This window comes from Myxocyprinus asiaticus, chromosome 15 (assembly GCF_019703515.2).
Source record: "Myxocyprinus asiaticus isolate MX2 ecotype Aquarium Trade chromosome 15, UBuf_Myxa_2, whole genome shotgun sequence".
Classification (NCBI taxonomy): Eukaryota; Metazoa; Chordata; class Actinopteri; order Cypriniformes; family Catostomidae; genus Myxocyprinus; species Myxocyprinus asiaticus.
Window position 1 is genome coordinate 22,694,826 of NC_059358.1, and position 27,471 is coordinate 22,722,296.

The 27,471-nt window shown below is 38.8% G+C and overlaps 1 protein-coding gene across 5 annotated transcripts in view; it reads right to left on the reverse strand.

Moving 5' to 3' along the window:
* Positions 1-27,471, reverse strand: part of LOC127452871 (polypeptide N-acetylgalactosaminyltransferase 1-like) — a 157,898-nt gene that overhangs the window by 25,236 nt on the left and 105,191 nt on the right. For all 5 annotated transcript variants that reach the window (XR_007899322.1, XM_051718696.1, XM_051718694.1 and 2 more), the window contains one exon: positions 9,748-9,914. Coding sequence is in view for 4 of the 5 variants with exons in the window: in XM_051718696.1 (XP_051574656.1) it covers positions 9,748-9,914 (167 nt within the window). In the remaining variant the exon portion in view is untranslated. The remainder of the gene's footprint in view (positions 1-9,747; positions 9,915-27,471) is intronic.

Below are 27,471 nucleotides of genomic sequence, written 5' to 3' on the forward strand. Positions count from 1 at the left end.
AGAGATTACTAAAAACACAAAGAGCCAAATAAAGTGTTTTATTTATGGATATTTGTTTTATTTATATGTTGTTTTACTTTTTGCATTGCTTTGAGATGTTAAGTTTCTTGAGGAAAGTTATAACAATAATCATAATAATAACAATAATATTAACAACAACAACAACAACAACAAAAACAACAATAATAATAAAAAGAAAAAGAAGAAAATTGGTGCACATCATCAGACTGAAATGTGGCATTTATATTTTATTTTTTTACTTTGACTATGTTTGTCAAGTTTAAAATAAAGAGAAAATTATATAAGATTACACATTGCGACATGGCTTAATATATAATACAATTTTATTGATTTTTCAGAAAAATGTACCTATATCGTGATATATATCGTTATCGTGATATAAAATTACTCATATCGTGATTTTGGTCATTTCGCCCACCCTTATGATTGGGATACCCAAACAAACAGAGGAATGTTTAAAATGCCACAGGGGCACAGTTTACACTTTTCTGGTAAATCAATCTACAAATTAAATTAATTAATTAATTGTAGTTGTCTCTGCATATTAAGTTGGGATAGTTGTATTTCAACATCAACAAAGTTACATACATAACCTTTAACTAAAATTATTACTAAGAAAATAGTAAAAAAAATATTTTTGTAAACTAAAATACTCCACTGTACTACAATACCAACAAAAACTGCTCAGAATTAAAGAGAAAAGCACCTTTGTGTCCTTGAACAAGGCACAAGCCCAGGTTGCTCCACAGAGGTTGTCTTTTTAATAAGAGTACTATAAATCACTTGGGATAAATGACTGCTTACTAACACATAATCCGCAATATCAAGCTTTCACTTTGTCTTGCTGTGTGATTCTAGTCTGGCACAATCATTAATCAAGTATTGCTCTACATCAGCATCTGCTGTGGGTGTTGCCAATGATGTTTTTAACAGCTCTCAGCTTCTCTACAACTATTTCTACAAGAGGATCAACATTCTCAGAAGCAGCAGCCATCTTAAAGCTGAAGTTTGTAATTTTTTTCTCATATCCCAGCTTAAAATGCAGAGTCAACTATAAGTAAGCCATTTGTAGGAACACTGTGGCACTTTCAAAACATTGCTCTGTTTCTTTGAGCATCCCCATCAGCTCGAAACAGCAACATTGACTCAACCAATGGCAAGAGTTGTGGGATGGGACTATCTGTTTATTTAACCAATGGCAGATGGGAGGAGTGTTAAAAGAAACCAGTTTGAAAACATTATTTTTGCAGTTGCATTTGGTGATATTAGAGGCACAGTAATAAAACACTCCAGCTTTAAACTATTTCTCTTTCATTTACTTTTTGAGGTTTGGGTTATCAATGCTTCTTTAGATAAAATAAGGTCTTTTCAAAAGCTACTGACTGCTCTGAAAGGATTACTCAGACTGAGGGATTTCAGACACATTGAGGTCAAACTGAAAGCAGTTATGTTTACCATTACATTTATAGTATGCTCTTTGGCACATCTTAACCAAGGAAATACATATGTGTCAGTGACAGTTACTTAAAGGGACAGTTCAGGGAAAAATTAAGATTCTCACTTCATTGACTCAACACAATACGTTTGTGTGTGTGTGTGTGTGTGCGTGCTTTTTGGGCCTTGCTAGTGTCCATTTCCATTAACTTACAGTGTTTTAAAAAAAGAACAGACAGGAAATAACTCGTTTTGTGTTCTACAGAATAAGAAAAAATTGCATTTGGAATGACATTGACAAAATTTTCATTTTTCAACTTTTCATTTAAGTAACTGTCACTTACACAATACATGTATTATCTTGGCTACATTTACACACCCCAGCTGACAGCAAAACAGCAAAAATCACATAATATCACATTGAATTGGTAATGACAATTTTCATTTTTAGGTGAACTATCCCTTTAAATCAAACAACTAAATTAAAATATTTTATATACTAAGATCTGTATGTTTCTCCAAAAACCAAAAACTTTTAGGAAAATCTATATACATGCCACACACATACAGATCCAGTCACTTGACAAGAGGACATGTCTGTACAATTATCTGCTCTCTCATTCTTTATTTGAGGTGTGATATGGGGAACAGAACACTCTGAACTACAAAGGCAGCAGAAGCAGCAGGGATTTGTCATGCCAACAATCAGATTGTCTGATAATCTCCTGTTTCTCTCTATAACAGCAGACAAGACATGACATGACCAGCACACTTAAAGACAACATAAAATCAAAAAGGATCTGTTTTCTTTCTTATTAAATGTCTCTGACTTTAAAGAGGGCAACAGTATGCAGTATGCAGAGAAAGAGAATCATGGCAAACAAAGTGCACCAAAAGAGCTCTACAGTAATAGAGTCTGTTTCCATATACTCTCAAACTACTTATATGTTTTTATATATCTGAATATATTGCAATAAAAGTAACATATATTGCTTCTATACTTATAATGTACAACTTTATATCAATCGTTTTTAATTACATTCTATCTTTTGCCATGCTTCATAGGATTGTAGTTAATTTCCTCATGAAAAACTTTACATACACAGTCTTGTACCTTTGTCTTTTTCTAAAAAGATTTCACGGATTTTCAAATTATTTTTTGCTTCAAATCAAAGTTGGTAATGTTGTGATCACCTCAGTGCTGGTTAGTTTCGTTAATGGCTAAAAAGTAAGTTAATCAATATTAACTTCCTGTTAATAGATCAGCTGCATAAGAGCATTATCATACTGTGTAATAATGGAAGCTAAATTGTTGCAAATTGCATTACATTTTGGTTTTAAAGGAAAATCTGTGTAATGAAGTCAAATGGATACTACAGTCAAAGGAACATCCAACACTCACTGTGAACTGTATATACCAACATGATCACACATGTTGTTTGAAGAAAAGTCGGCCTACTCTTTCCGATTTCACTGTGAGAGCAGTCTGTATCTACACGTGTCTAAATCTATGCACCTGTAAATCAATGTCTCAGCATATTCCACTAGTCATTAAAGTGGAAATGAGGGGGAGGAGAGAGTGGCTGAACGAGAGAGGACATCATTAGAGGACAAAATTGAGCGGCAGTAAGATGAGAGGAAGAATTTGGGTCTTTATCTCTCCACAGGAGCGACAGATTAGCTCAGATGAGGGAGGAGAGAGGGAGGGCTGACAGCTATTCTTATGCCTTACGTGACCTGCGGAGTCAGTTTATTACTGTGCAAACTAGTGCATGTGTGTGTATGATGGAGAAGGCATCCATATGTCTTTTTTTGCATCTGTCAGAATGTCGCACTGGTTAGCAATGAATGCATGTACATGTGTGTGTGTGTGTGTGTGTGTGTGTGTGTGTGTGTGTGTGTGTGTGTGTGTGTGTGCCACTGGCCTGAATGACACTTCAAAGCACTCCTGGATGAACACTCTGTCAATGTCTCTACAGTCTCTCATCTACAGACTGAATACTGATGTGGATACAGTTACTCTAGCCACACATGCACGCGCGCATGCACACACACACAAACTGACCATAAAACCAAACACACATATGTTTGTTTTTCTATCATGGTGGGGATTTTCTATTGACATCTGTTGTTTTTATATTAAGCTAAAAGCATTTTCTATCTCCTACCTTTAAACCTTACCTTCACAGAAACCTATATTTTTAGATTTTCTTAGAGACATTATTTAGTATGTTTATTAGACAATTTTCCTCGTGGGGACCCACAATGTCAGTTTCAGGATTTACTTATCTTTTTCTATTTGGGAACATTGTGTTCCTTACCATCTGGGTTTTCACAATGTAGGTGCACACACACAAATATCACTATAACATTACTCGTATTGTAATAAAGTCTACCTTTAGCCAAACTGATGTGTAAACCTAAGACAAGTTGTAGGCTACTCAGCATTTGAAGCTGGGTATGTCAAACACAGAAATTTATACGTATAAACTAACATACACACTCTAAGTAGTACAAAGCAGATATGCTCTTTTGAAACTAGTGTAGGTCACAGTTACATGTACATTCAGTATTTACCTTCCAGTCCAAACAATCACTCTAATAAGAGAGAGAGATTTATTCCTTTCTTTTAAATTGGAATTGTTACAGTTTTAGTGTACTTTATTTTATTTTGCACTGACATTTTTTTTGTTATTTTACATAGAGATGCGCCGATGTATCAGTCAAACGGAAAAGTCGAATTCATCAGTAGATTGTTTGAAAACAGCCAGGTTTATGAGCAGGCCCGATCATTTTCTGTCAAAATGAGATGGAAACACGTGGCAGACAGTTAGCCTACAACCCACGCTTTGTGTGAAAGAAAATGTCGCTTGTGTGCAATTATTCTGAATTGGGTGATAATGACCGCAAAGTTGCGATTTCTAAGATTTACACTGCTTGAATTTCACGAGGTAGAACTACTGTTAAAGCTTTTAATGCAACTAATTTGATTATTCACCTGAAAGTTTGACACAACAAGGAATATGTCAAGTTTGTTAGTGCTAAAACAGAGGCTGCTTCAGCTAAAAAGGGACATGCTTCATCATTCAGAATACAGATAATATCAGATATAAGTTAAGAACATTCTAAAATGAGGAAATCTAACCAATTTAATGCGAGACTAACAAGAGGCTGTTCAGAATTCAGGTAATGCGAATTAATAATGTGCTTTTTGTTTCAGTGTTTTGTTAAAATCTGAGACCAGTTACACTGAAACATGGAAAACATTTAGAGACATACAGAATAAAGTTATTTCAGTTTCTTTCAAAATTAATTATCAGTGATTTGAAACAAGGTAGCATTAAAAAAAAGCTTTTTCAGTGTACTGTACATACAGGAATAGTCCTGTGTTACTCTCAAAAATTAAGTAATAAATAAGCCATTCATATTGTCAGAACTATAGCGGTTAGCCCATATGCTCTGCCAATTTGTGCTGTGGTGCTCATGCTGACGAGAGTTCTGGCTTGCAACATTTCCCAATCCTGCTCCAATAAAAGTGTCAAAACAGCCCAAAAATATAATTCCTATGCTCTCAAAGTTACAGCAAAGGCAAGCTAACCTTAAAAAAGCTGGAGTCATATTTCCTTGAGTGTGTGTTTTTGTAGATCTTTGAATGTGTGATTGCACGTCCTTGTGGCAGCGTTTTAGATTGCTGCTGTCTGTGTGAATGAATGTTCATCCGGGAGCTGTCCACCCTGAACCAGGTCACACGGGCCACTCGCACAGAGCTTCCAGCAGCCACCACCCATGATGCAAAAGGCTGACAAAGGTACACAGAGGTCGTGCATGCAGGGTCACAAACACAGAGCAGCTGCCAGTCTGTACTGAGAGTTAAAGCATGGTACACAACCCTGCCAGCTGATGAGCTTTAGACCTCTCAGGTAATCCAGAGCTACTTCATGTGTGTATGAAGTTTAATGACAGTGTAATTCCAGGTATGTATTCATTACACCTACTAATATACTAATCCCATAATCTAGCCAAATTACAGGTTAGTGCACATTATAATATAAAAAGGGACTAGAGCTACACACCCACACATGCCAGCAGACAAACAAAATAGATCTACTCAGAGACATCAGCTACTAAAAAGGATAGTTCACCCAGAAATTACAATTCTGTCATCATTTACTCATCCTCATGTTGTTCCAAAACCTGGTTACTCACAAAAGGATGTTACACTCTTAAAAATTGCTGTTAATTTACTTCAAAATATCAACAGTATAATCCTGTTATTTTTAAATGCAGTACATTACTGTTAATTTAAATTGGTTAAATTACTTAGACGTAATATTACGGTATTTTACAGTATTGATTGCTCAAAGGAAAGAAAGCAGTACTTTACAGTATTTTTTGCATTGCATTTTGGGAACACAAGACTACAGTGAGCCCACACATGTTTAAGGGGTGATTTTTTCACCCATCTTCATCTTCTGAATTAATAGGTGAGTACCCTTTTGCTTTGCTTTTTAGCATAGCCATAAAACATTACATTTATGTTCAACTCATTTTGTGCTGTGATAATGATTTTGGTAGCCTACCTGCCATCAGATCCCAATATCAACTAAATCAACTAAATTTGTAACGTTATATTTCTGTCTTTAATCCCAAGATCTTTGTTTCTTTTATTAAAAATTGTTTTCTTTAAGTGATTTGTTGTCAGATTGAATAATGCACTAGATTTGGGTTAATTTGTTAATTTGCATGTCAGATTTGAGATTGGAGTCTGAGCTGACACACAAAACAGTGCAGAAACACCTCACTCAGGCGGTCGGTGTGGTCAGATAACGATAACAACTTTAACGTTCAGATCTGGGCTGCAAATCGCAAAAGCATTGTAAGCTTAAATAGGTTGTAGAAACCATTGGTGACAATACTTTCTACAATCTACTTACGACGAAGTCGAAGTATACAACGTTTTTGGGAAACGCAGCTGTACAGCTGATAATGTTAAGTTTTATGCAGGGATGCATGATATTCCTTCTCTTTAATCTGAAAACATTGGTGATACTGGAATTGTATCTAACTTTTTAAACACTTGTTTCAGTGGGAAACCAACTGTAACTGTGACACCGAGTGCAGCTGGATTTCTGAAACGGATCTTCCATATTACAGGGTGAGATTCATAAAAACGTAACTTCTTTTTATTCTGCGAAGTGCAGCCTTCAAACAACGTTGCACATTTTATTTAAATAATGTTCCATTGTTGTCTCTGTAGCGCGCTGAATTGACAGGGCTCATCTGTGAATACGTTTCAGTTTCCCTTGCGTTTATTTGCAATGTGACAATGGCAAATGAATAAATTTCTGTAAATGTCAATGCTGATATGGGATTTCTTTGTAAAGTTTCAGGTGAAACATCAGGAAGCTGTATTCACCACTGGATGATAAGCCTTGAGGGGCACATCATTTGGGCTTGCCGCTGTCTTTTCTACTTACTACACCTTCAATCTTCAGTACCAAGATGATGCTGCATGCACACTGGAATTCATTCAAAGGTTAGATGCTTACATCCTTCAGCTGTAACTATGTGATGTGGGCATTTTGAGGACCATGTGTTGCTCCCGTTTCATTTCACTAGTCATGTACAACTGCCTAAAAGATCTGATTGCTGGAGCTTGTTAAAGAAATTGTTCACCCCAAAATGAAAATTCTCTCAGCATTTACTCACCTTGATACCATCCCAACTATATATGACTTTTTTTTTTCTTCAGCAGAACACAAATTAATGCTCTGAGGAGCATACAGTGCAAGTGAATGGGTGCCAAAACTATAAAGTTCAAAAAACACAGAAAAGCAATTCAAACGACTCCAGTGATTTATTAAATGTCTTCTGAAGCAATCTCATCAGTTTTGGGTGAGGACATACCAAAATTTAACTCCTTTTTTATTATAAATCTTGACATTAGCAGTCTCCTTGGCAATCATGATTTCAAGCTTGATTAAACTTCCTAGTGCTTGATGCATGGGTAGAACCACTAGATGACACAAGGAAGTGTAATCAAGCTTGAAATCGATCATGCCTGTAAAATGCAATGGCAAGATGTACATTGGAAAAGGAGCTACATTTTGGTCTGTTCTCAACTAAAACCGATGGTATCACTTCAGAAAACATTTATTAAACCACTGGAGTCATTTGGATTACTTTCCTGCTGCTTTTATGTGTTTTTTTTAACTTAATAGTTTTAGCACCCATTCCCTTGTATTGTAAGCACATCAGAGCCCTGATTTCCTTCTAAAAATCTTCGTTTGTGTTCTGATGATGATAGAAAATCATACACATCTGGCATGGCATTAAGGTGAATAAATGATGATTGAATTTTTATATTTGGGTGATCTATTCCTTTAAGAAAGCTCTCCTGACACTAATTATGAATACACACATTTGTTTTTCAGGCGTTTCATCGGGATAAATCCTGAGAGAGGCACCAGGGCTGGACGAGGCAAAGTCCTGTCAAAGCGTACAGGGAAAGTCGCCCAGAAAAAGATGACATCAGTCAACCCTTGTGTCTCCAGTCTACTAAAGAAACGAATGGACTTTGAGTGGGACTTTATATAAGTCAGTGAACCCAGTCATTCACACACTCACACACACACACACTCTCACTCAACTCACTCAAACTCACACAAACTCTCACATACGAACACTATCTCACACACACACACACTCATCACGCACAAACTCACACAAACACTCTCTCTCACACATACACACATATAATTTATTAAATCACAAGGTTTAGAAAAAAGTAAACACATTGTAGTCCTTTTTGCTAGCAGTCCATTACTCAACAGCTTATACAGTAGCATGTAGTGTATTTTTACTGTAGTTTACAGTGAAAAAGTGCAAACAAACAGTAATTAACTGCTAATACTTTTGTCAGTATTTTACTGTAAAGGTAGTAAAATAACAGCTTTATGCTGTTTTTGCAAAAATAGTAGCAAACTGTAAATTTCAGCTACAGCAAGATACTGTTAATTTTACAGTAACTTGCTGGCAACCCTGCTGCCAGTTCTTTACTATTTTTTTTACGGGAACATTTTTAACAGTGTAGGCACAGCCACTATTTACTTTCATTGTATGGAAAAAAGATGCAGTGAAAGTGATTTGTGACTGAGGCTGACATTCTGCCTAACATATCCTTTGTGTTTCACTGAGGAAAAAAAGTTTTACGGGGTTGGAACAACATGAGGGTGAATAAATCATGACAGAATAGTAATTTTTGGGTGAACTATCCCTTTAACATTAACAGCACTCTCTCTCTCTCCTTACTGAAAATCTATCCCAATAAACACGCTTGCTTTCCAGAGTGTGAATCTAATTTCAGGACTGACGTTAATACTCAGCAAGGTCACCAGCCATCTTTTTCCTCCAGATGTGTTCTGCTCCCTTCCACACACACACACACACACACACACACACACAAACATACACACAAACACACAAACACACACACACACTGAGAGTGGAGGTGACATGATGCAGGCATTTCTAAAGAGTGGAAACAAAACCATGTCATGTCATGTCTCTGTAGTGCTACACTAAAATGTTCTAATGTTAAAGGGATAGTTCACCCCTATTACTTTCTTCTTCTTCTTCTCAGTCACTATTACCCTTCATTGTACAGAAAAAAAGATACAATGAAAGTGAATTGTGACTGAGACTAACACACTAACATCTAATTTTGGGTTCCATGGAGGAAAGAAAGTTATAAGGGTTTGCAACAACATGAGGGTAATATATGACAGAATTTTTTCATTTAATTTATCGTCAATACACTTACAAAACTGTTCAATGTACAAATAAATGTGAGCTGTTTGCATCTGTCCTCAAAAATATCCACAAAAGCAATATGACAAGTATTTCTGAGACAAATGCAATGGTTCAAGATTCATTCATACATTAAATTGCACGTATGTTTTTGCGGATTGTATTGTGAACTCAAAAAACATGTCTATATTTGCATATTTTATGGGTGAATTTAAGGGAGGTGTTCATGTATATATGGATCTTGTGTGTGCATATGTGTGAATGCATAGGCAGTTAAGTGATCTCCCTTTATGTTTATTGAAAACACTGGATGCAGTAAGCCATCTCTGAATCTGCCTCTTACTGTTAGTTAAAAAAGTTCATAACACATTAAAGGAAAAATCTGACCCACACGCACATTTCATTGGCCTATTCTCTTTAAAAGCCCTCAATAACCAAGAAAGGGGTTAAAAAAAAAAAATAAAAAAAAAAACACTCTCTCACCTCTCTCACTGGAATCATCCACCAACACGATTTCCTCTAACAGGTGTCTTGGTGACCTGTCGATGACGCTGTGGACTGTTCGGAGCAGGGTGGTCCACGCTTCGTTATGGAATACAATGACTACACTGGTGCGTGGGAGATCATCCGGATACACCTTCGTCTTACACCTGCAAAAAAACACAAAGCCAATCAGAATGGATCTGAGGAAATTACAGTTGTCAAGCAATCTAATTAAAAAACAGTTTCACAGAGCTACAGAACCAGACTGTGTCTAAGACAAAACTAAATGTCTTGCAAAGATTTGATGGCATGAACCTTGCAAACATTGTCAAATTCAATTAATTTGTCATTGTCCAATTCTAAATTCTAAAATGTAGCAGCAAAAGCTGAACAAGTTTTGATCAAAAAATCTCATTTCGATTATTTTGAAAAATACTGCAACTGCGAATTGAACTGCGATTTGATTATTAACATAAAAAAAACTAGTAGGTGCTTCATTTTTACCAAAATTAAGTAATGGGCAAACATTCTTCCAATAGAAATACTGTTCAAGAAAGGGTGTTCACACTTGAATCCTTTTAAAAAGAACCAGACTAAATAATAATAAAAAATAAAAATACAGTTAAACATAGTAGGGGAAAAAAATAATTCACATCATCTTCACATTTGTTTTTGTTGACTTTGTGAAAGGGTCTCAGCCCACTTTTCATCATTACTTTTGGGAACCCAATAATAAGTTAAGAAATGATTATGGGAAATCTATTTTTGTATAATATTAACAACATCAACTATTGTTATTGTTTAATTCTCAAACAGTACCATATTTAATTAATAGCTCCTTAGCCTACATGCGGCATAATCATGCGGTTCTTTATTTTGGTGGAACATTGAAGGAAGAAATAGAGTTGACAACGGCCTTTTAATGCAGAGAAATATTCTCAACGCAGTGAGCAGCGTGTGCATACTATTTTTTAATTAATTAAATTGTAGCCTTTGCGGTTTTATAATCACACTACGTCATATCGTGACTTCGATTTTATTTAGATGAATCATTCGGCCTCTACGCAGTACCTTCTTAACATGACGTTGTTTCCCATAGTACTGAAAAAAGCATGTGCACCCTGAATCCTGGAAATGTAATAAAGCCAGTCTATCAGAGTGGAGCTTTCCGTTTTCAGAAAGTGCTTACTATTAGTATGCAATATGCATCAGACAGTCAGTAAACATGGGCAGTCTGTGTGCCGTCTGAGGCTGAGCCTATATGACCCAAGACTTTTATAACTAATCAAGACAATCAAATGACTTGCTTCACTTTTCTGATCTTCACAGACACTGAAAAGAGCAGATGAAAGGACACTTTACCCTCACATAAAGACCGCACAGGGTCTTGAGAGCTACAGAGAGCATTGTCTGACTATCTGAGATAAGGAAAGATTAGCACTTATCACAAACACAGGCTGTTGTGGAGAAAAGGTTAGTGGAGAGCTGCTGGAAAGGCTGTGTATGCATTTAATCTAAAATCAGTAATCACCCACATTAGAACAAATGACGACAGAGAGTCTGAATGAACTTCTGTGACTTCAGCAGGTTTGGTCACACACACTGTAAGGTGTGTAAAGTGTAATTGTTAGTGTGAATGAGCTTACAAGAGAGAGAGAGAAACATGGCTTCCAAAGGAAAAAAGTGTCTGTGCTCACTGGTGCAGTTGAGACTTATGCACACTTCTACCTTTACTGTGGTAAATTTAAAAATATATGAGATAAAAACTCTAAAACCGCATTCCAGATTTTCTTAAACTGTCTGAAAGAAATCTAATTCAAGAGTAGCTGAGTAACTGATATAGTATATATATATATATATATATATATATATATATATATATATATATATATATGTGTGTGTGTGTGTGTGTGTGTGTGTGTGTGTGTGTGTGTGTATTTATATAAATAATTATATCTTAATACCCACAGAAACCAATCCCTGCACTGATGTCCACAGTTCAGTGGAGAATTTTGAAATAAAGTACTTTGAAATTGAGAGTTATGTTCATTATTACTATTATTGGCACATTTCATCTTGTTTTTCATCTTTAGTTAATCCTTTTTAACCAATCCTATTTATTAATGTTACATTCTTAATTTATTCCATTTTGGTTATATGTATTCATTGCTACTTTTTCATGTATTTTATTTCATTTTACACTATTGTCATAATATTATATTTGTTAATATGACTCGTTTACTCCATTTGTAGTATCGCTATCTTATCGTTAATTTATTTCACTTATACTGTACCATTTCTCATTATACACAAATTGTTTAGAAACACAAATGCACAGTATTTGTCATGCCCATAAAGCACATTAAAAAGAGAGAAAGAGAAGGAGGGAAATAGAAACTTCAATACTCGTGGGACTCCCGAATTCCAAAGAATTTGCTCAAAAGTAAAGCCTTCTCTTCCTCCACTTTTTTATTGGTCCTAATCTCTATCAGTAACAAGAGCACAGGCTCTGATTGGTGGGTAGAGGGGTCATGGGAGGGTTCAGAGAATGTGTTGATTCTTTGTAGATTATGTAAGTGAAGGTTACTGTGCCAGCCTATCCTGGGGAAAGCCAGTGTTTTGTTGTATCTGGAGAGCTAAAGTGGGACACACGCTCAACTTCCTGCCTCATTTCCTGTTTACCCTGGCACAGCTGGAAAACTGGTTTTGGTCTACAATTGCCTAAAAAGACAAAACATCGAAAATGTAAACAAAAAACATACTCTAAAACAACCACAATCACAACCCTCCAAGTGAAAAATGATGCCAGCATACTGAATATCAGCAAAGCAGTGATTTGGCCGTAAGCACAAGGCCATAGTTAATCACAGCCATGCTGATATACAGAACAACAGCATTATTGAGAGTGTGATTATGCTTTTTTATTTTGGTTGTTTTTTGGAGGGATTTTTCTCCCCAATTTGGAATGCCCAATTCCCAATGCACTCTAAGTCCTCATGGTGGCGTAATGACTCGCCTCAATCCGGGTGGCAGAGGATGAATCACAGTTGCCTCTGTGTCTGAGACTGTCAACCCACCCATCTTAACACGTGGCTTGTTGAGCGCGTTACCGTGGAGATTTCACGCTATTTTCCGCGGCATCCACGCACAACTCACCAAGTGCCCCACCGAGAGCGAACCACATTATAGCGATCACGAGGAGGTTACCCCATGTGACTCTACCCTCCCCAGCAACCGGGCCAATTTGGTTGCTTAGGAGACCTGGCTGGAGTCATTCAGCATGCCCTAGATTCGAACTCAAGACTCCAGGGGTGGTAGTCAGCGTCTTTACTCACTGAGCTACCCATGCCCCCATGATTAAGCTTATAACAGTTCTATCAACAAACAAATTAATATCACGAAAATGTATCATTAAACATATATTTTGTACGCAATGTGGGCAGTTATTTTGTGTATTTTTCATCCTCTGTCATAACCTAAAAACAGTTCCAACTCCCAAAGTTGTAATACTAAGGCCACACTTGTCCATATTTAGTTTTCTAAGGTCATGTATTCCAAAGTAAGCATTGAGAGCTTTTTCGAAAAAAAAAAAAAAAAAACTTAACTTATTATTGGTTTCCTCCTTCGATGGAGGAAAACACCACTCCAGTCTTTGTGATAGTAAATATAGCTAAATCAATGTGTTTTCAAACGAAACGGTATTGGTGTGGATGGGACCTACAAAATATACTCGATTTAGACAATCATGCCATGGTCTAAATCACTGAGATCACAATTTTTCCCCATTCTGATGGTTAATGTGAACATTAACTGAAACTCCTGACCGATATCTGCATGATTTTATACATTACACTGCTGACAGAAGATTGGCTGATTAGATAATTGCATGAAAAAGCAGATGTGCAGGTGTACCTAATAAAGTGGCCGGTGAGTGTATGGAATGTAATGGTGAATGAGAGATATACCTCAAAAGCCTGTTGTATGTAATTTCAACTGACTTTTTCAATAAAATAATATACAAAATTTTAACCAAGCACAAGTTGCTTATATTCAGCAAATACTCTTTTTTAAATATCAGTAACAATATAATCATTAATGTTACTTTTACTTTATTAAAATAAACTGTCATTTATCCCAACATAAGAATCACTTTTCGTGCAAGTCCGCCACCATTTTAAATGGATTGATATAAACATTGAAACCATAAACATGCTAAACTTACACACCATATGTTTGAACATAGAGTGAAACAGGAGCCATCAAACATTGTGTATCATATTTTATACACACGGAGTTATAGGGTTAAGCTTATGATGCTTTTGGGAAATGCAGCCCTGGTTAGTTTTTAATCACATTCAATACAAAAGTGGGAGGCGCTTCACTCATAGTGACTCGTAGCAGTAATTGTTAACATAATCATCATAAAATAACGGTGGATGCCTGGATGCCATGGCATGAACTAATGAAATAAATAAAAATACATTAAATAAAAAAACACAAATGGACGTCTGGAACGCAGCAGTGAAGAGAGACAGATGAATCTGTACAGTCCCAACAAATGTTGCATATGTAGAACTAATTTTATCTCTGGTAAATTAACAGAATTTTTACCAACTAACAGCAAGTTAGACCTTATAGATTGCTCCCATAGTCCCATTATAATGAATGAAGCTGTGCAAGTCACATTTGCAGTGTTAACAGCTTCACTGATTATGGGAGCGATCAAATATTCTAGACATTTCCGCTGAGGAAATAATTGTAAGCATTTAAACTACGATAAACTTTCATCTCCTCTCTTGTGTAAATGCACTCAGTGTCAACAAGATAATGGTACACATCTGGATAAGTCACTTCAGGTAAACATATGATGTCTTTTGAGAAAAGTTGTTGCCTCAAAGTCTTATTTAAAGATAACTTTTTCTTTGTTAAAATACACTATATGGCCAAAAGTTTGTGGACACCATATGTGCTTGATGGACATTTGAATTCAAAACCTTAGGCATCAATTTCCCCCTTTGCTGTAATAACAGCTTCCACTCTTTTGGGAAGGCTTTCCACTATACTGTATGTAGTAACATGGCTGCAGGGATTTGCTCTCATTCAGACATGAGGCTATCAGTGAGGTCAGGAACTGATGTTGGTCGATGGGGCCTGACTTACAGTTGCTGTTCCATTTCACCCAAAAGTGATCAGTGGGGCTCAGGTCTGGGCTTTGTGCAGGCCAGTCAATTTCCCACTGGCATAAGTTTGGGGAGGGACTATCTCTTTATTTGACCAACGGCAGAGGTGGGCCGTATTCAGAAAGCTGTTTTGAAAACATTGTTTATTTTGCAATGTCTCAGTGAATACGTGACTCTATATACATTTTTGCAAAACTTGTTAAACGTGTCTCCAGGCACAATTCCCTGCAGTTTCCAGGAGAAATGAACACTAGAGGCACTACAACAACTGTGTGATTTATTCACTTTTACTCAAATGATGACTTAAATGGCTGATTATGATTTTATAAATACATATTTTTCTCTCTATTATTCAGAACCTGTATTTTATGATATCAACACATTTTTACTCAAACACATCGTTTGTAAAACAATACATTTTAATGCTTTTATTACAGACTCACCTATATATTAATATACACTTATTCCAACACGGATAGCTTGCATGGTAGCTCACCTGACAGGGCGTTGGACTTAAGGCCTTGATATACTTCTGTAGAAGTTCTACTTCGTTCAGGTGTAAAAAGAAGTTCTATCAGGAAGACTTGCAGACTTGAATGAAATTCAAGATGACATTTATTTGATGAATATAAAACAGAAATGTAAAGTCTCTCTTTGGCATAAGCCCCGTCTGGTGGTCCGAAGAAGTTGTACTTGGAACCGTCATATCCTGCCGGAGATAGTAGGCAGGAGAGAGGAGCTTACCCCCGTGCAGGGCGGGACTCAACTGGTGGTGGTGGAGGTTGCCGTGTAAGCACACTGAAACAGCAATGTGATTGTGACCAGACTTATAAAGCAATGGCTTACATGTGATTGGCTAGGAGATACCTAGCTAATGGTGCGATGATGTACAGCTGCTAGTCTTCCCGCTAGAACTACGCTGCGCTTACATTTCTAAACAGCCGAGCAACAGTATACTGTTTTCGAACATTTAGACACCTGCCACACCGAAGTGGGAGGCATTTAGAAGTACATTTAAACATGAGGAAGCTACATGTAAAACCTTAAGAATGTGCTATCAATGACTTTATGCCTCATTCTGAGTAGAATTCACATGAGGTCAGTAAAAGAAGCTGTTTTAACCACTCAATGATAATTTAAATATATATGCAGTAGAAACTTTTTTTATTTGTCTTGTTTACATTATGAATTCATGACAGTAATGTGCTAACATGCTACACAAGGCCATAACATGTGCCGGTTACACTCTGTTATTGTAATTTATTATGACACTGATACCTGTAACAAGGTGGTGATCTTTTAGAAAAGGGGCTTAGGATCTAATCGCAGCTTCTTTTATGATAGCAAGGAAGAAAATCATTCAATAAACATGGAAGAATACAAAAGAACTAAGTATATACATCAACGCTACAGCTTAACATAGGAACAAGAACTGACAATGAGTGAAAGAAACAAGAGGGTATATATACACAGATGAATAATGAGGGAACAGGGAACAGCTGTGGAAGATGGAGGGCAGGTGAGTGTAATCAAAAAGGTGCATACTGGAAAATGTAGTCCATGAACAAGGGGAAAACTAAACAGTCACTGAACTGAATTGAAGGTGAGGTAAAAACGCAAGGCAGTTCGTGACAATACCATTGCAAAGATGAGTGTATAAAAGAGTTGTGCAGAACAAAGATAAAACAATTATGATAAGAGGCATATCTTACTTTAGACAGATGTGTGAATGTCTTTTGTGGCAGATGGCACAGGAGTGAATGGGTGCTTGAGAGTATTTGAGAAGATTTGATTCCTTTAGTAGACAAAAAAAAAAAAAAATGACTTGCTCTTGGAAAATGTCTCTAAGAAAACGATCGTACAGATGTAGGTACATTTGCACCAGCTTGTTAATAACTCTGCATATCGATGTGTTCATGTTGACTGATTTTGACTTTTTGGATTTAGAAAATTAGCCATCGGCCTCAAGGTAGATGGAGCTCCAGGTCACACCTACCGATGATGTGGACCAATGGCAGTAAGGTGTTTAGCAGCCGATAAGAATTTTTCCTAAAATTTACCCCAGCGAACTGTTATGAACCACCAAAACGAAGATTTTGTTCTAAATGATGTCACATTCGTTCGCTCTTCGATTTCGTAGGAAGTATATCGAGGCCTTTAGGATGCTTCCACACTAGCACTTTTGGTGCACCCGAGTTCGAATGACGGCAAAGTTCGGTTCGTTTGGGTGATGTGAACGCTGTTTTCTGAAACTAGGGTGCGCACCCACAAACCGCACCTGAGTCCGCTTGAAAAGGTGGTTTGGGGTACGGTTCATGTGAACTCCGTTGCGGTTCGCTTCTAATATGAATCCAATTGTACCAAATCGCGGAAGTGAACCGCAATTGATGACTTATAATTCACGTCTTTGCAGTTGAATTAATTTCTCATACCAGCATGTGTCCAAATAAATCACCTTCAGAGAGCAGCTCACATTCTTCATATCTCTTGCAATGCATCTGCGGGCTCGCAGCAGACAAACACTAATAATCTTCATATTACTGCACATTCAATGCATCCGTGGCAGACAAACATAATTGTCATTTTGTGCATGTAAAGTTTTGGTGGTAAATCCAAAGAGATTAATACTTTAATAACACAGCGAAGCTGATGTCTTCTTGAGTTGTTGCCTAGTTACAGTGGTAAATAGCCCCAACTTGTACTCACATTGATGACGTAATATGACTGTGGTTCGGACCCAAAAAAATACCGTGCCCTTCAAGTGGGACTCGGAAATATCATAATTACGAGTTCCGAGCACATGAATGACCCAGCGAGTTCGGAAGTTCAAGTGGGAAACTCGGAATTCTAGATGATACCCGAGTTGCCGAGATGGGAGGAGTCCTAAACTTTCAACATGGTGGAGAAGAGTACAGTTTCTGTAGTGAATGACAGGTTTTGTTCATTTTTATAAATACAGCTAATTTGTAGCGCTTGCTGTTTTGGTTATATTCATTTATGTACATCAGCAACCATTCTATGCATGTTGTACATTTTTACACTGTGAAAAATCGCTTGTATTTGACTAAAATTCCATTATCGTCAGCAAGCTAACTGAGTGATATGTATTATGGGGTCAAAATAAAAGTTCCTAAAGACATATGAATGAATGAACCTGGCGTCATCCATGTTTCCTGTTTTTCGGACAACAAAGCACGTGAGCACGAGTACTCGTAATTACCACTTCAGAAATGGGAAGTAGGAAAATTCCGACAGCACATGAAAACAGCATATGATGTAAACAGAGACCAGCGGAGGCAGTGGGATGGGGGAGGAAACTAACTCTGGTTTGGTCCAAGCAATCAAACCAAGTGTGAAAGCACCCTTAGGGTGTGTTCACACCTGTAGTTCGGTTCTCTTTGGTTCTCTTGGTCCAGACCTAAAAAGAAAATGTTACATTTAGTCCTGGTTCGCTTAGCGTTCACATTGGCATTTTTAACACTGAACCTAAAGATACAAAACAAAAGGCATAAGGATAAGGTCACAACCTGATTGGACAGCTTTTATGACGTATATTTTGCAACGGAACTTGCCGAACATCCACAACAATGCTGGCTGCTGGGCTAAATGTGCTCCTTGGACCCAATTTCCCTTAACCTATAACTGAACATTTTGAACACTGGAAATATAGGAAGTATACTGGAAATATGCTCGTCAGACCAAATGTTAATAAGGAACTTTATCTTCTCATTGCTCCATGTTTGCCCTCTGCTCATTTTATTTTGCGTACACCACTCTTACCGCTCTTTCTATGTTATCAAATCATGTGATTTTTAGGGTTGTATCTTGTGACATCTCATCCTGTTATTGGTCCGTTTAGACGTCTTTGGTCCATGCTGCATTCATATATCAGTCAAACCGCACCAGAGTTCGTTTGGTCCGCTTGTTTGGTGTGCACCAAGGTTCGGATGGCAGCGTTCACTCTTGTACAAATGAACCACACTAACAGAGCAATCGCACCAGAGTTCGTTTTAATCGAACCAAACCTGCCAAGTGTGAACACACCCTTAAAGTTGGAGGACCACGGTTCAAGTCCAGCCACGAACTCAAGCTGACACATGACATTACAGAGTCATAGAAGCAGCACGTAATGAGGTGGTTGCTTCAGAAAATGTGCTTTTTCATTTCGCTTCTGCATTTTAAAACACTAATGGTTAGATTTACTCATTGATAAGGTAAGGATGTCTTTTTTAACTTCTCATATATATTTTAAAACATTTATGGTTATGTTTAGGTGTTGATTCTGTAAGGATGTCTTTTTTAAACATCTCATTTATTTTTTTAAAACACTATTGGTTCCTTTGTTATTTTTGTTGAAAATGTCTATATACACTCTTGAAATTCTGCTTGTCCAGTTTGATTAGAGGACTGGAACTATCTATTGTATGAAATTTAATGTATTGTATCACACGGCTTTTAACATACTTGCCATCACAAAGAAACGGCACACATACATACAAAATTAATTGAGTAAGATGGGTTGTAGCCCATCATGTCCCATAACTGTGGTAACACAGACCCTTATAGCCTCATCTTTCTTGAACTCATCAACCTACTGCAAGTCTCGGGAAAAGCACACACACACACACGGGCTGCTCTTTTTAAATTCATTAACCTGATGTCAACTCTCTGGCCTCCAGACAACAGTTTAATTTGCAGCCAAGGCATCTCATTGGTCAGCCCAGCTACCTGCCTGATTAAAATGGAACTCAGCTCGCTTGCTCACTCTCTCTCTCTCTCTCTCTCTCTCTCCAGTCTCCTGTATTTAGTCTCCAAGATTTTTTTTGTCTCTAAAAAAATCTATTTTGTAAAACTGGGAGATCATATCTTGCTTCCCTCCAATCAGCAAAAACATGATCAAAATGAGTGAGCTGAGTGGGTGAGAGGCAGCATATGCCTGAGCACGTGCGTGCGTGCGTGCGTGCGTGTGGAGCGAGGGCTATATCAGGCTAAAATAGCTGTGACGGAGTGGAAAAGAGTGGCTGATCAAAAGATGGAAGGAATCAAAGCTGAAACACACACATGCTCACAAAAACCCTCAGAGACACACAGACAAACACACACACACACACACACAATCATATTTCTCAGGCCCTGGGAATAATCACATATATTTGGTACAATCAGAGAGAGACAAAAACAGTCGCAAGTCTGTAACACTCTTCCATCACACACACATCATTATACTGCAAAGTTGATCAGAATCCTCAGGGCCAAATCCTGCTTCAGTTCAGCAGACAGACAGACAGACAGACAGACAGACAGAGAGAGAGAGAGAGAGAGAGAGAGAGAGAGAGAGAGAGAGAGTAAGAGTGTGGAAGTAAAAAATATGAGCTTATTCAGTAATTTACAGGACAGCTCACTTGATTGAGTTACTGCAATGATTCAGATCTGTGCCAATTTACACACATTTTTGACTGTTTGTGTCCAGAGAAGATCCCCAAAAGCATCGTAAGCCTAAGTAGACAGTAGAAACCATTGGCGCCAATGGTCTCTATGATCAAATTAAGCTTGCGATGCTTTTGGGAAATGCAGCCCTAATCTTTTACTTTTCCTCGCACTCAAGTGAAGGAATATTGATTCATTTAAAAAGAAAAAGACTACTCCTCAAAGTGCATCAACACCATGGAAAGAACATAATGAAACAGTTATGCCAAATTAGGTAAATAAATGTTTTAATAATGTTCAATATATTAATCTCTAACAGCTGAAGGTGCAGGCAGGAGACTGGTTTAAATGTTTGTAGAACAGCAACAGCGCCACCTACTGTACAGTGGTGAAATAGTTTTTCATTTCATTTTTTTTAACAGACTCTGTGAATAGACCTACCGTCAGAGGTTTGCCTTGCAAAAGCGTTACGGATTTGGTGTGAAAAAGCCTTAAAGACTGTCAAACTGAACAGGAAATGTTGTGTTACCTTACCACAGTACAGCTTTCAGCATCAAACTCACACACACACACACTTAAACTTGTCCCTCCCAGACAGCAGGAATGCAGTGAAGGAGAAAATGTCAGGATTGTTCCCAGCTGTGAGCGGCTTTCTCTTTGTGACACACAACTATAAAACACAGTGTGTGTTTGTGTGGTGGTGTAAATCTATGCTGATGGTGAGTTTACAGTTTTGCCCATGTTTTTAATGGTTGTGCATTACTTGCTAATTACAGGAACACAAGCCAAAAAAGCTTTGCTGGCCACACAGGTAGCCAACCAACAAAAATTCTCTCACACAAACATGAAGACATAGAAATCAGTGGGGGGAAAAAGGTCAAAATGAGGAATCACACAATGCATTATTTATGCCAAGGAATCACACAATGATTAAGGTAATCACATAATCAAACACTATGAACAGCCAATCAGGTAATCAATTAGACTGCAAACAACCAATGCATTGATCAAGCACAATGTGGAACAGCTAATCATGTTGTAAAGGCCTATATCTATCATGTTATTAAAGGGGGTATATTCTACATCTGTAGCACTACATTTTCTACCTTCCCACTTTTTTTTCTCTCCCCTTTCTCTCCCCAATTTGGAATGCCCAATTCCCAATGCGCTCCAAGTCCTCGTGGTGGAGTAGTGACTCGCCTCAATCCAGGTGGTGGAGGATGAATCTCAGTTGCCTCCGCGTCTGAGACGTCAATCCGTGCATCTTATCACATGGCTTGTTGAGCGCATTACCGCAGAGACATAGCACGTGTGGAGGCTTCACGCTATACTCCGCGGCATCCACGCACATCTCACCAAGTGCCCCACCAAGAGCGAACCACATTATAGCGACCACGAGGAGGTTACCCCATGTGACTCTACCCTCCCTAGCAACCGGCCAGTTTGGTTGCTTGGAAGATCTGGCTGGAGTCACTCAGCACACCCTGGATTCGAACTCACGACTCCAGGGGTGGTAGTCAGCGTCAATACTCGCTGAGCTACCCAGGCCCCCCTACCTTCTCACTTTTAATGATTTAAAGTTTGTTGCATCAAAGCAGTCATAATTTAGTTTTATATACATAAATAAAAAAAATTGCATTTCATAGTACTGAAATAGTTTACCTCACAATACTGTATCAATGATCTAAAGGCAACAGTACATATTTGTAGTTAAATTGTTCTATGAGAACACAAAACATACTGTGGCATTAGGTTAAACTCACAAGTACTTCTTTCACCAAATCAGTCATAATTTAGTGTTACATGAAAAGTTAAACTGATGCTTAAAATTTTAAATGTATATATATATATATATATATTGTACCTTTAAATCGTCTATGTGTCAATGACTTCTGTTATAATTGGTTAATGTCCAAGATGTAAGAGACAATTCAAATCAAACACATACAAACTGCTTTTAACAAAAAAAAAAAAAATTATATTAAGATTAATGCATTTTAATGTTCATAATAAAATTCCATCAAATTGAATTGAGTAATCTTTAACAAAATAAAATTAAAAAAACTTAAATATTTTAAGTTGTATTAATCTAATTTTGTTAAAAATCTACAGAATTCAATTTGATGGAATTTTGTTAGGAAACTGAAATGCGTTAATTTTTTTTTTTTCACCCAATTTGGAATGCCCAATTCCCAGTGCGCTTTTAAGCACTCGTGGTGGCGTAGTGATTCGCCTCAATCTGGGTGGCAGAGGATGAATCCCAGTTGCCTCCGTATCTGAGACCATCAACCCGTGCATCTTATCACGTGGCTTGTTGAGCGCGTTGCCACGGAGATTTAGCGCGTGTGGAGGCTTCACTCCATCCACCACGGCATCCGCGCTCAACTCACCACACGCCCCACCGAGAACTAACCACATTATAGCGACCACGAGGAGGTTACCCCATGTGACTCTACCCTCCCTAGCAACCGGCCAATTTGGTTGCTTAGGAGACCTGGCTGGAGTCACTCAGCACGCCCTGGGATTCGAACTAGCGAACTCCAGGGGTGGTACCCAGAAATGTGTTAATCTTAAAAATAGGCTAGGTCATGATTTGCACAACTTTTAATGACTTTGACCATTAAAAGTGGAAAATTTACCTTCAGAAGTTGATCTACTGTATGATGCTCAGTCTTTTCCCCTTAATTCCGTAAACAATATATGACACATATGTGAAATTTTCCCTGGATAAAGCCAACAAAACAAAAATCTATGGACATAAATTATCGATTTGTCTTCTCGTTTTTGTGATGGGTGCAGTTTCACCAAGAGACAGAGACTAGCTCATTTTGAGCCAAAGAGGAGGCTGCCGCCATGCACCCCAATAACACCCCCGCCCAAGGGGGGTGCCAATAGGGATCTCACCTATGGTGCCAGAATAGTCAGAAACGGCCCTGCATATAAGGACAAATTATGCGAAGTACAGCTTCATGGCCAGTAAGAAATTTGTATGTATGGTAAATTCTCTCAATTCACCCTCCATTGGCTGGTGAAATTAACTCCTGTCAATCATGCTACAGTGCAAGAGTGTTTGATGGCCTATCAATACTCCCTGCGGATCTAGTCCCATATCTATATAACAGTATTGGCGCAGCTGAAGCCAGGGCATGTAAGGGAAGAAACAGCCTCCCTATCAAACCAGGCACAAATACATAAAACTTTTTGGTCACACACACTCTTTCCTTTGACAGATGAATTTTCAGTAGCTTTCATCTCCACTTTCCTTTTTCTCTCCCAGTTATTCCTCTCTTTCTTCCCTCATTCTCACCCACTTCCTTCCACAAAGATTGAGATATTTTACTTCTTTGATATCATAGATATCTATCTCGCTCACTCTTGCTCTTCCTTCTTTGATATGCAATTTACAGACACAGAATAATGTATTCCATTTTACTCTATTCAGAGCAGCAAAACAGTAATTTAGTACACACCACGCATGGCACTTAGGAACTATGGCTGTGTAGTGCACATGAGTGTGTGTGAGACGAGGAAGAGAGCAGAAGGTCAGGAAAACAGAGAGGAAGCAGAGAAAAGGTTTATTTGTTGATGCTCAGGAAAGCATAATGACATGCTTGAAGAGAGTTGCTAAGATACTGTCAAATAAATCCAATCTGAATCGGATTCTCCAACCACACACGGAACTATCCAGCTGAAGTGTGTCATTCTAATCTAAAATACTTCTATCCGAGCTTAACATGCAGACTAAGCCATTTGAAATTTGATTCGCTCTACTATTGCAAATATATTGCAAAAAATAGGGAGAGGACAAAATGAATCCCTGTCCTTTCTTCTATGATTTTAAGCTGAAAAGTAAATAAGTGACATCAGACTCTGTGTCATCATAGCAAAGGCTCTCACGCAAATATGAGGTCACACTGGCACATAAGACTGGGACCCAGACATGACGTCTCTCACACTCATCTGAACAGTGAAACATCTATTACAGCACACACAACCCACACTGCACATCCACACCCTGTCAAATTCAGCCACAAGCTGTATTTGTAACAGAGAATACATAAGTCATGGGTACACTGACAAATACGTATCAGTAATTGCATTCAAGACCTGAATGAAATATAAAGCTATAATAATTCCAATGACAATATGAGTCTACAAGTGAATAAGGAGGTGAGAACAAAAGGGATTATTACATATTTAATTACAAATTATATTATCAGCATAACTCTGACCCCAGCTTAGCTGGGATATGTGAAAAAAAGAATTTCACTGTATATGTGCAAATATATAATGTGTGATAAATAAATATAATTAATTAAAATTAAAATTAGATTAACAAATTAAGTAAAAAAATAAAAATAAAAACTTTATGAATTACAGAAATTCTTATTTTTTGGTATGTCCCCCATTCATTTCAATGACAGCATGCACTCTAGCTGGCATGGACTTTACAAGTTTGTGCTCAGCATGTTCAGCATGATTTGAGTAAGTTCCACAAATCATCTTGTGATGTTACTGAATGTCTGCCTTTTTTTTTTTTTTTTTTTTTTTACATGGTAACTTTGTCAGTTAGATCATTGTACGGTTCTCAAGTCAGTGGGAAAACAGTCGGACTCAGTATTGGGATCACTTCTCAGTTTCCTCGGCTGAACACTAGCTCTGGCATGAGAAGCAGCACAGTGAAAAAGAGGTGCGTGTGTGGCTTTGCCAGGCTGCAATGTAAACTAAATCCTATTGGCTATTTTTAAAAAGGCCACGAACTGTTCGACATGTCCCTGCCCAACTTCATGTTTCAGTAGGAAATACGTCAACACACCAAAGAAAACTGCGCTCCTCAAGGCAGAGGTCTGGCACTACATTATTACAAAGCAACTCATTAAAGCACAATAATCCTGTCATTTCTCAGATCCGCAGTTTCCTCCTGTGACCTAGTGACTTATCACAGCGCCAGACACTGCCAGAGTGCATATGCATACATTTTAGTTAATTAAACACACTGACGTAATGCTTGACGTGCAGCTATGTGCGAGTGTGTAAATGTGTGCGCAATTATTACGTCTTGCTCATGGACAAGTGTCTGTTTTTCTTGGCTTGAAAAACCCTGGTTGTCATGGTGGTTTCCATGGTCGCACCTTGAGAGAGGGAACATCCAGGGACTTATTCAAATCGTAAAATTTAAGGCAAGGCTCTTTGTGTGTGTGTGTGTGTGTCCACTGCAGAGTTACAAAAACCACACATTATTTAGTGCAGTGGGAAAAGAGAGAGAAGTGTGAGGAGTGATATCCCACACACAAAGAGTGTCGCAAATCACAAATACACACACAGAGACACACACAAACAACAGTTTCTTTGCTTTCTCAAGGACTTAACTGACAACATCTACACATCAAACAATACACCATATGTTAATGTAGTGTCCCCTGTCCATGGCGGTGTCACGTGTTTGTGTGTTTTTGCTCACTTTTATGTTTTCATGTTTTGATTTCATGTCTTTTTTTTTTTTTTTTATTTAGTTCCTGTTTCATGTAACTTCCTTGTCTTGTAATGTGACCCCCATGTTTCATGTGTTTTTGTTCTCATTGGTTTTTAGTCATTGTCTTGTTCCCTATCTGTCACTCACTCGAAGTTGTGTCGATGTAGTGACACTAGGGGTCACTCTTGAGAGCCCGAGACACCTCTGGTCTTTGATAAAAGGCCAATGAAAATTGGCAAGTGGTATTTGCATGCCACTCCCCCAGACATACGGGTATAAAAGGAGCTGGTATGCAACCACTCATTCAGATTTTCTCTTCGGAGCCGAACGGTCATGCTCACTGAGCTGAATTCCCACGACTGTTCATTCACCTCTGCTGAATCTGATGGTGCATTTCAGCGGCTTCTCCCTCCTCTGCGCTGGTGCACTGCATAGAATGCCCCTGGGCGCTTCAGCAGAAATAAGAGTATATTTCTCTAAAAGAGTATATATTTCTCTAAAAGAGCGCACACACGGAACGTCTTTTTAAAGATGCCTTTCCGATTGTGTGTTATTCCTGGTTGCGCTCGTTATCTCTCGCCTTCTGACGGTCACGATCACTGTCTTTCGTGTCTGGGCACAGCTCACGCGGAGACAGCGTTTGTGGATGGTCATGTACTCATTGCAAAGACATGTCCATGGCAACGATGCGTTCGCAGCTCGCCTTCGTAAGAAAGCAAGCCACCCTAGAGGCTCCCCGCCTCGGTCCTTTTACCCACGGGTATGAGGCCAGTGCGGCTAGCACTGGGGGCGATTTGGGGACCCCAATGGGACCGCCTCCGCCGGGTATCCCCCCGCGGACCTCCCATTCCCCAGCACGCTTGTCTGCCCCGATCGGGCATCCGGATGAGTCTGCCGGCTCGTCTCACGGTGAGTTCGACCTCTTATTCGGAGCCCGTGAAAGTGATGAGCTCTTGAGCGCAGCATCGGAGAGCGGGCTCGTCCAGTCGGATGCGGAAGCCTCAGCTGGGCTCCTCCCTTCGGGGACGATTGCCCAGTCACAGGCTGACGTGGAGATGACGACATGCTTTCCCAGGCAGCCGCGAGCATCAGCTAGAGTGGAACCCTCCACTCTTCCCTGAACCCTCACGGCTCGATGATTGGTTCCTGGGCTCACGGCGCCACTCAAAGCCACGCCCCGCCACAGTTCCTTTCTCCCCGGAAGTGCATGAAGAGCTGACAAGGTCGTGGGAGGCACTTTTTTACTGCCCGGTCCCGATCTTTTCAGCTTCCCTGCCCTCACTACCTTCGATGGTGGGGCGGCCAAGGGCTATTCGGCAATCCCCGGTGGATAAAGGCACTCGCAGTGCACCTATGCCCGCAGAGCGCCACCACCTGGCGTGGGTGCCCAAAGCACCCGTCCAAGGCCTGTAGGTTTACGTCGTCTCTGACGGCCAAGGCCTACGGTGCCGCTGGACAAGCTGCCTCTGCCCTGCACGCCATGGCTCTCCTGCAAGTGCGCCAAGGCGTTAAAGGAACTGCACGAGGGTAGTTCCGCCCCGGGATTGATGCAGGGACTGCGCTCGGTGACCGACCTCGCTCTCCGAGTGACGGAGGTCACGGCGCGGTCTCTCGGGTGGACGATGTCCACATTAGTGGTCCAGG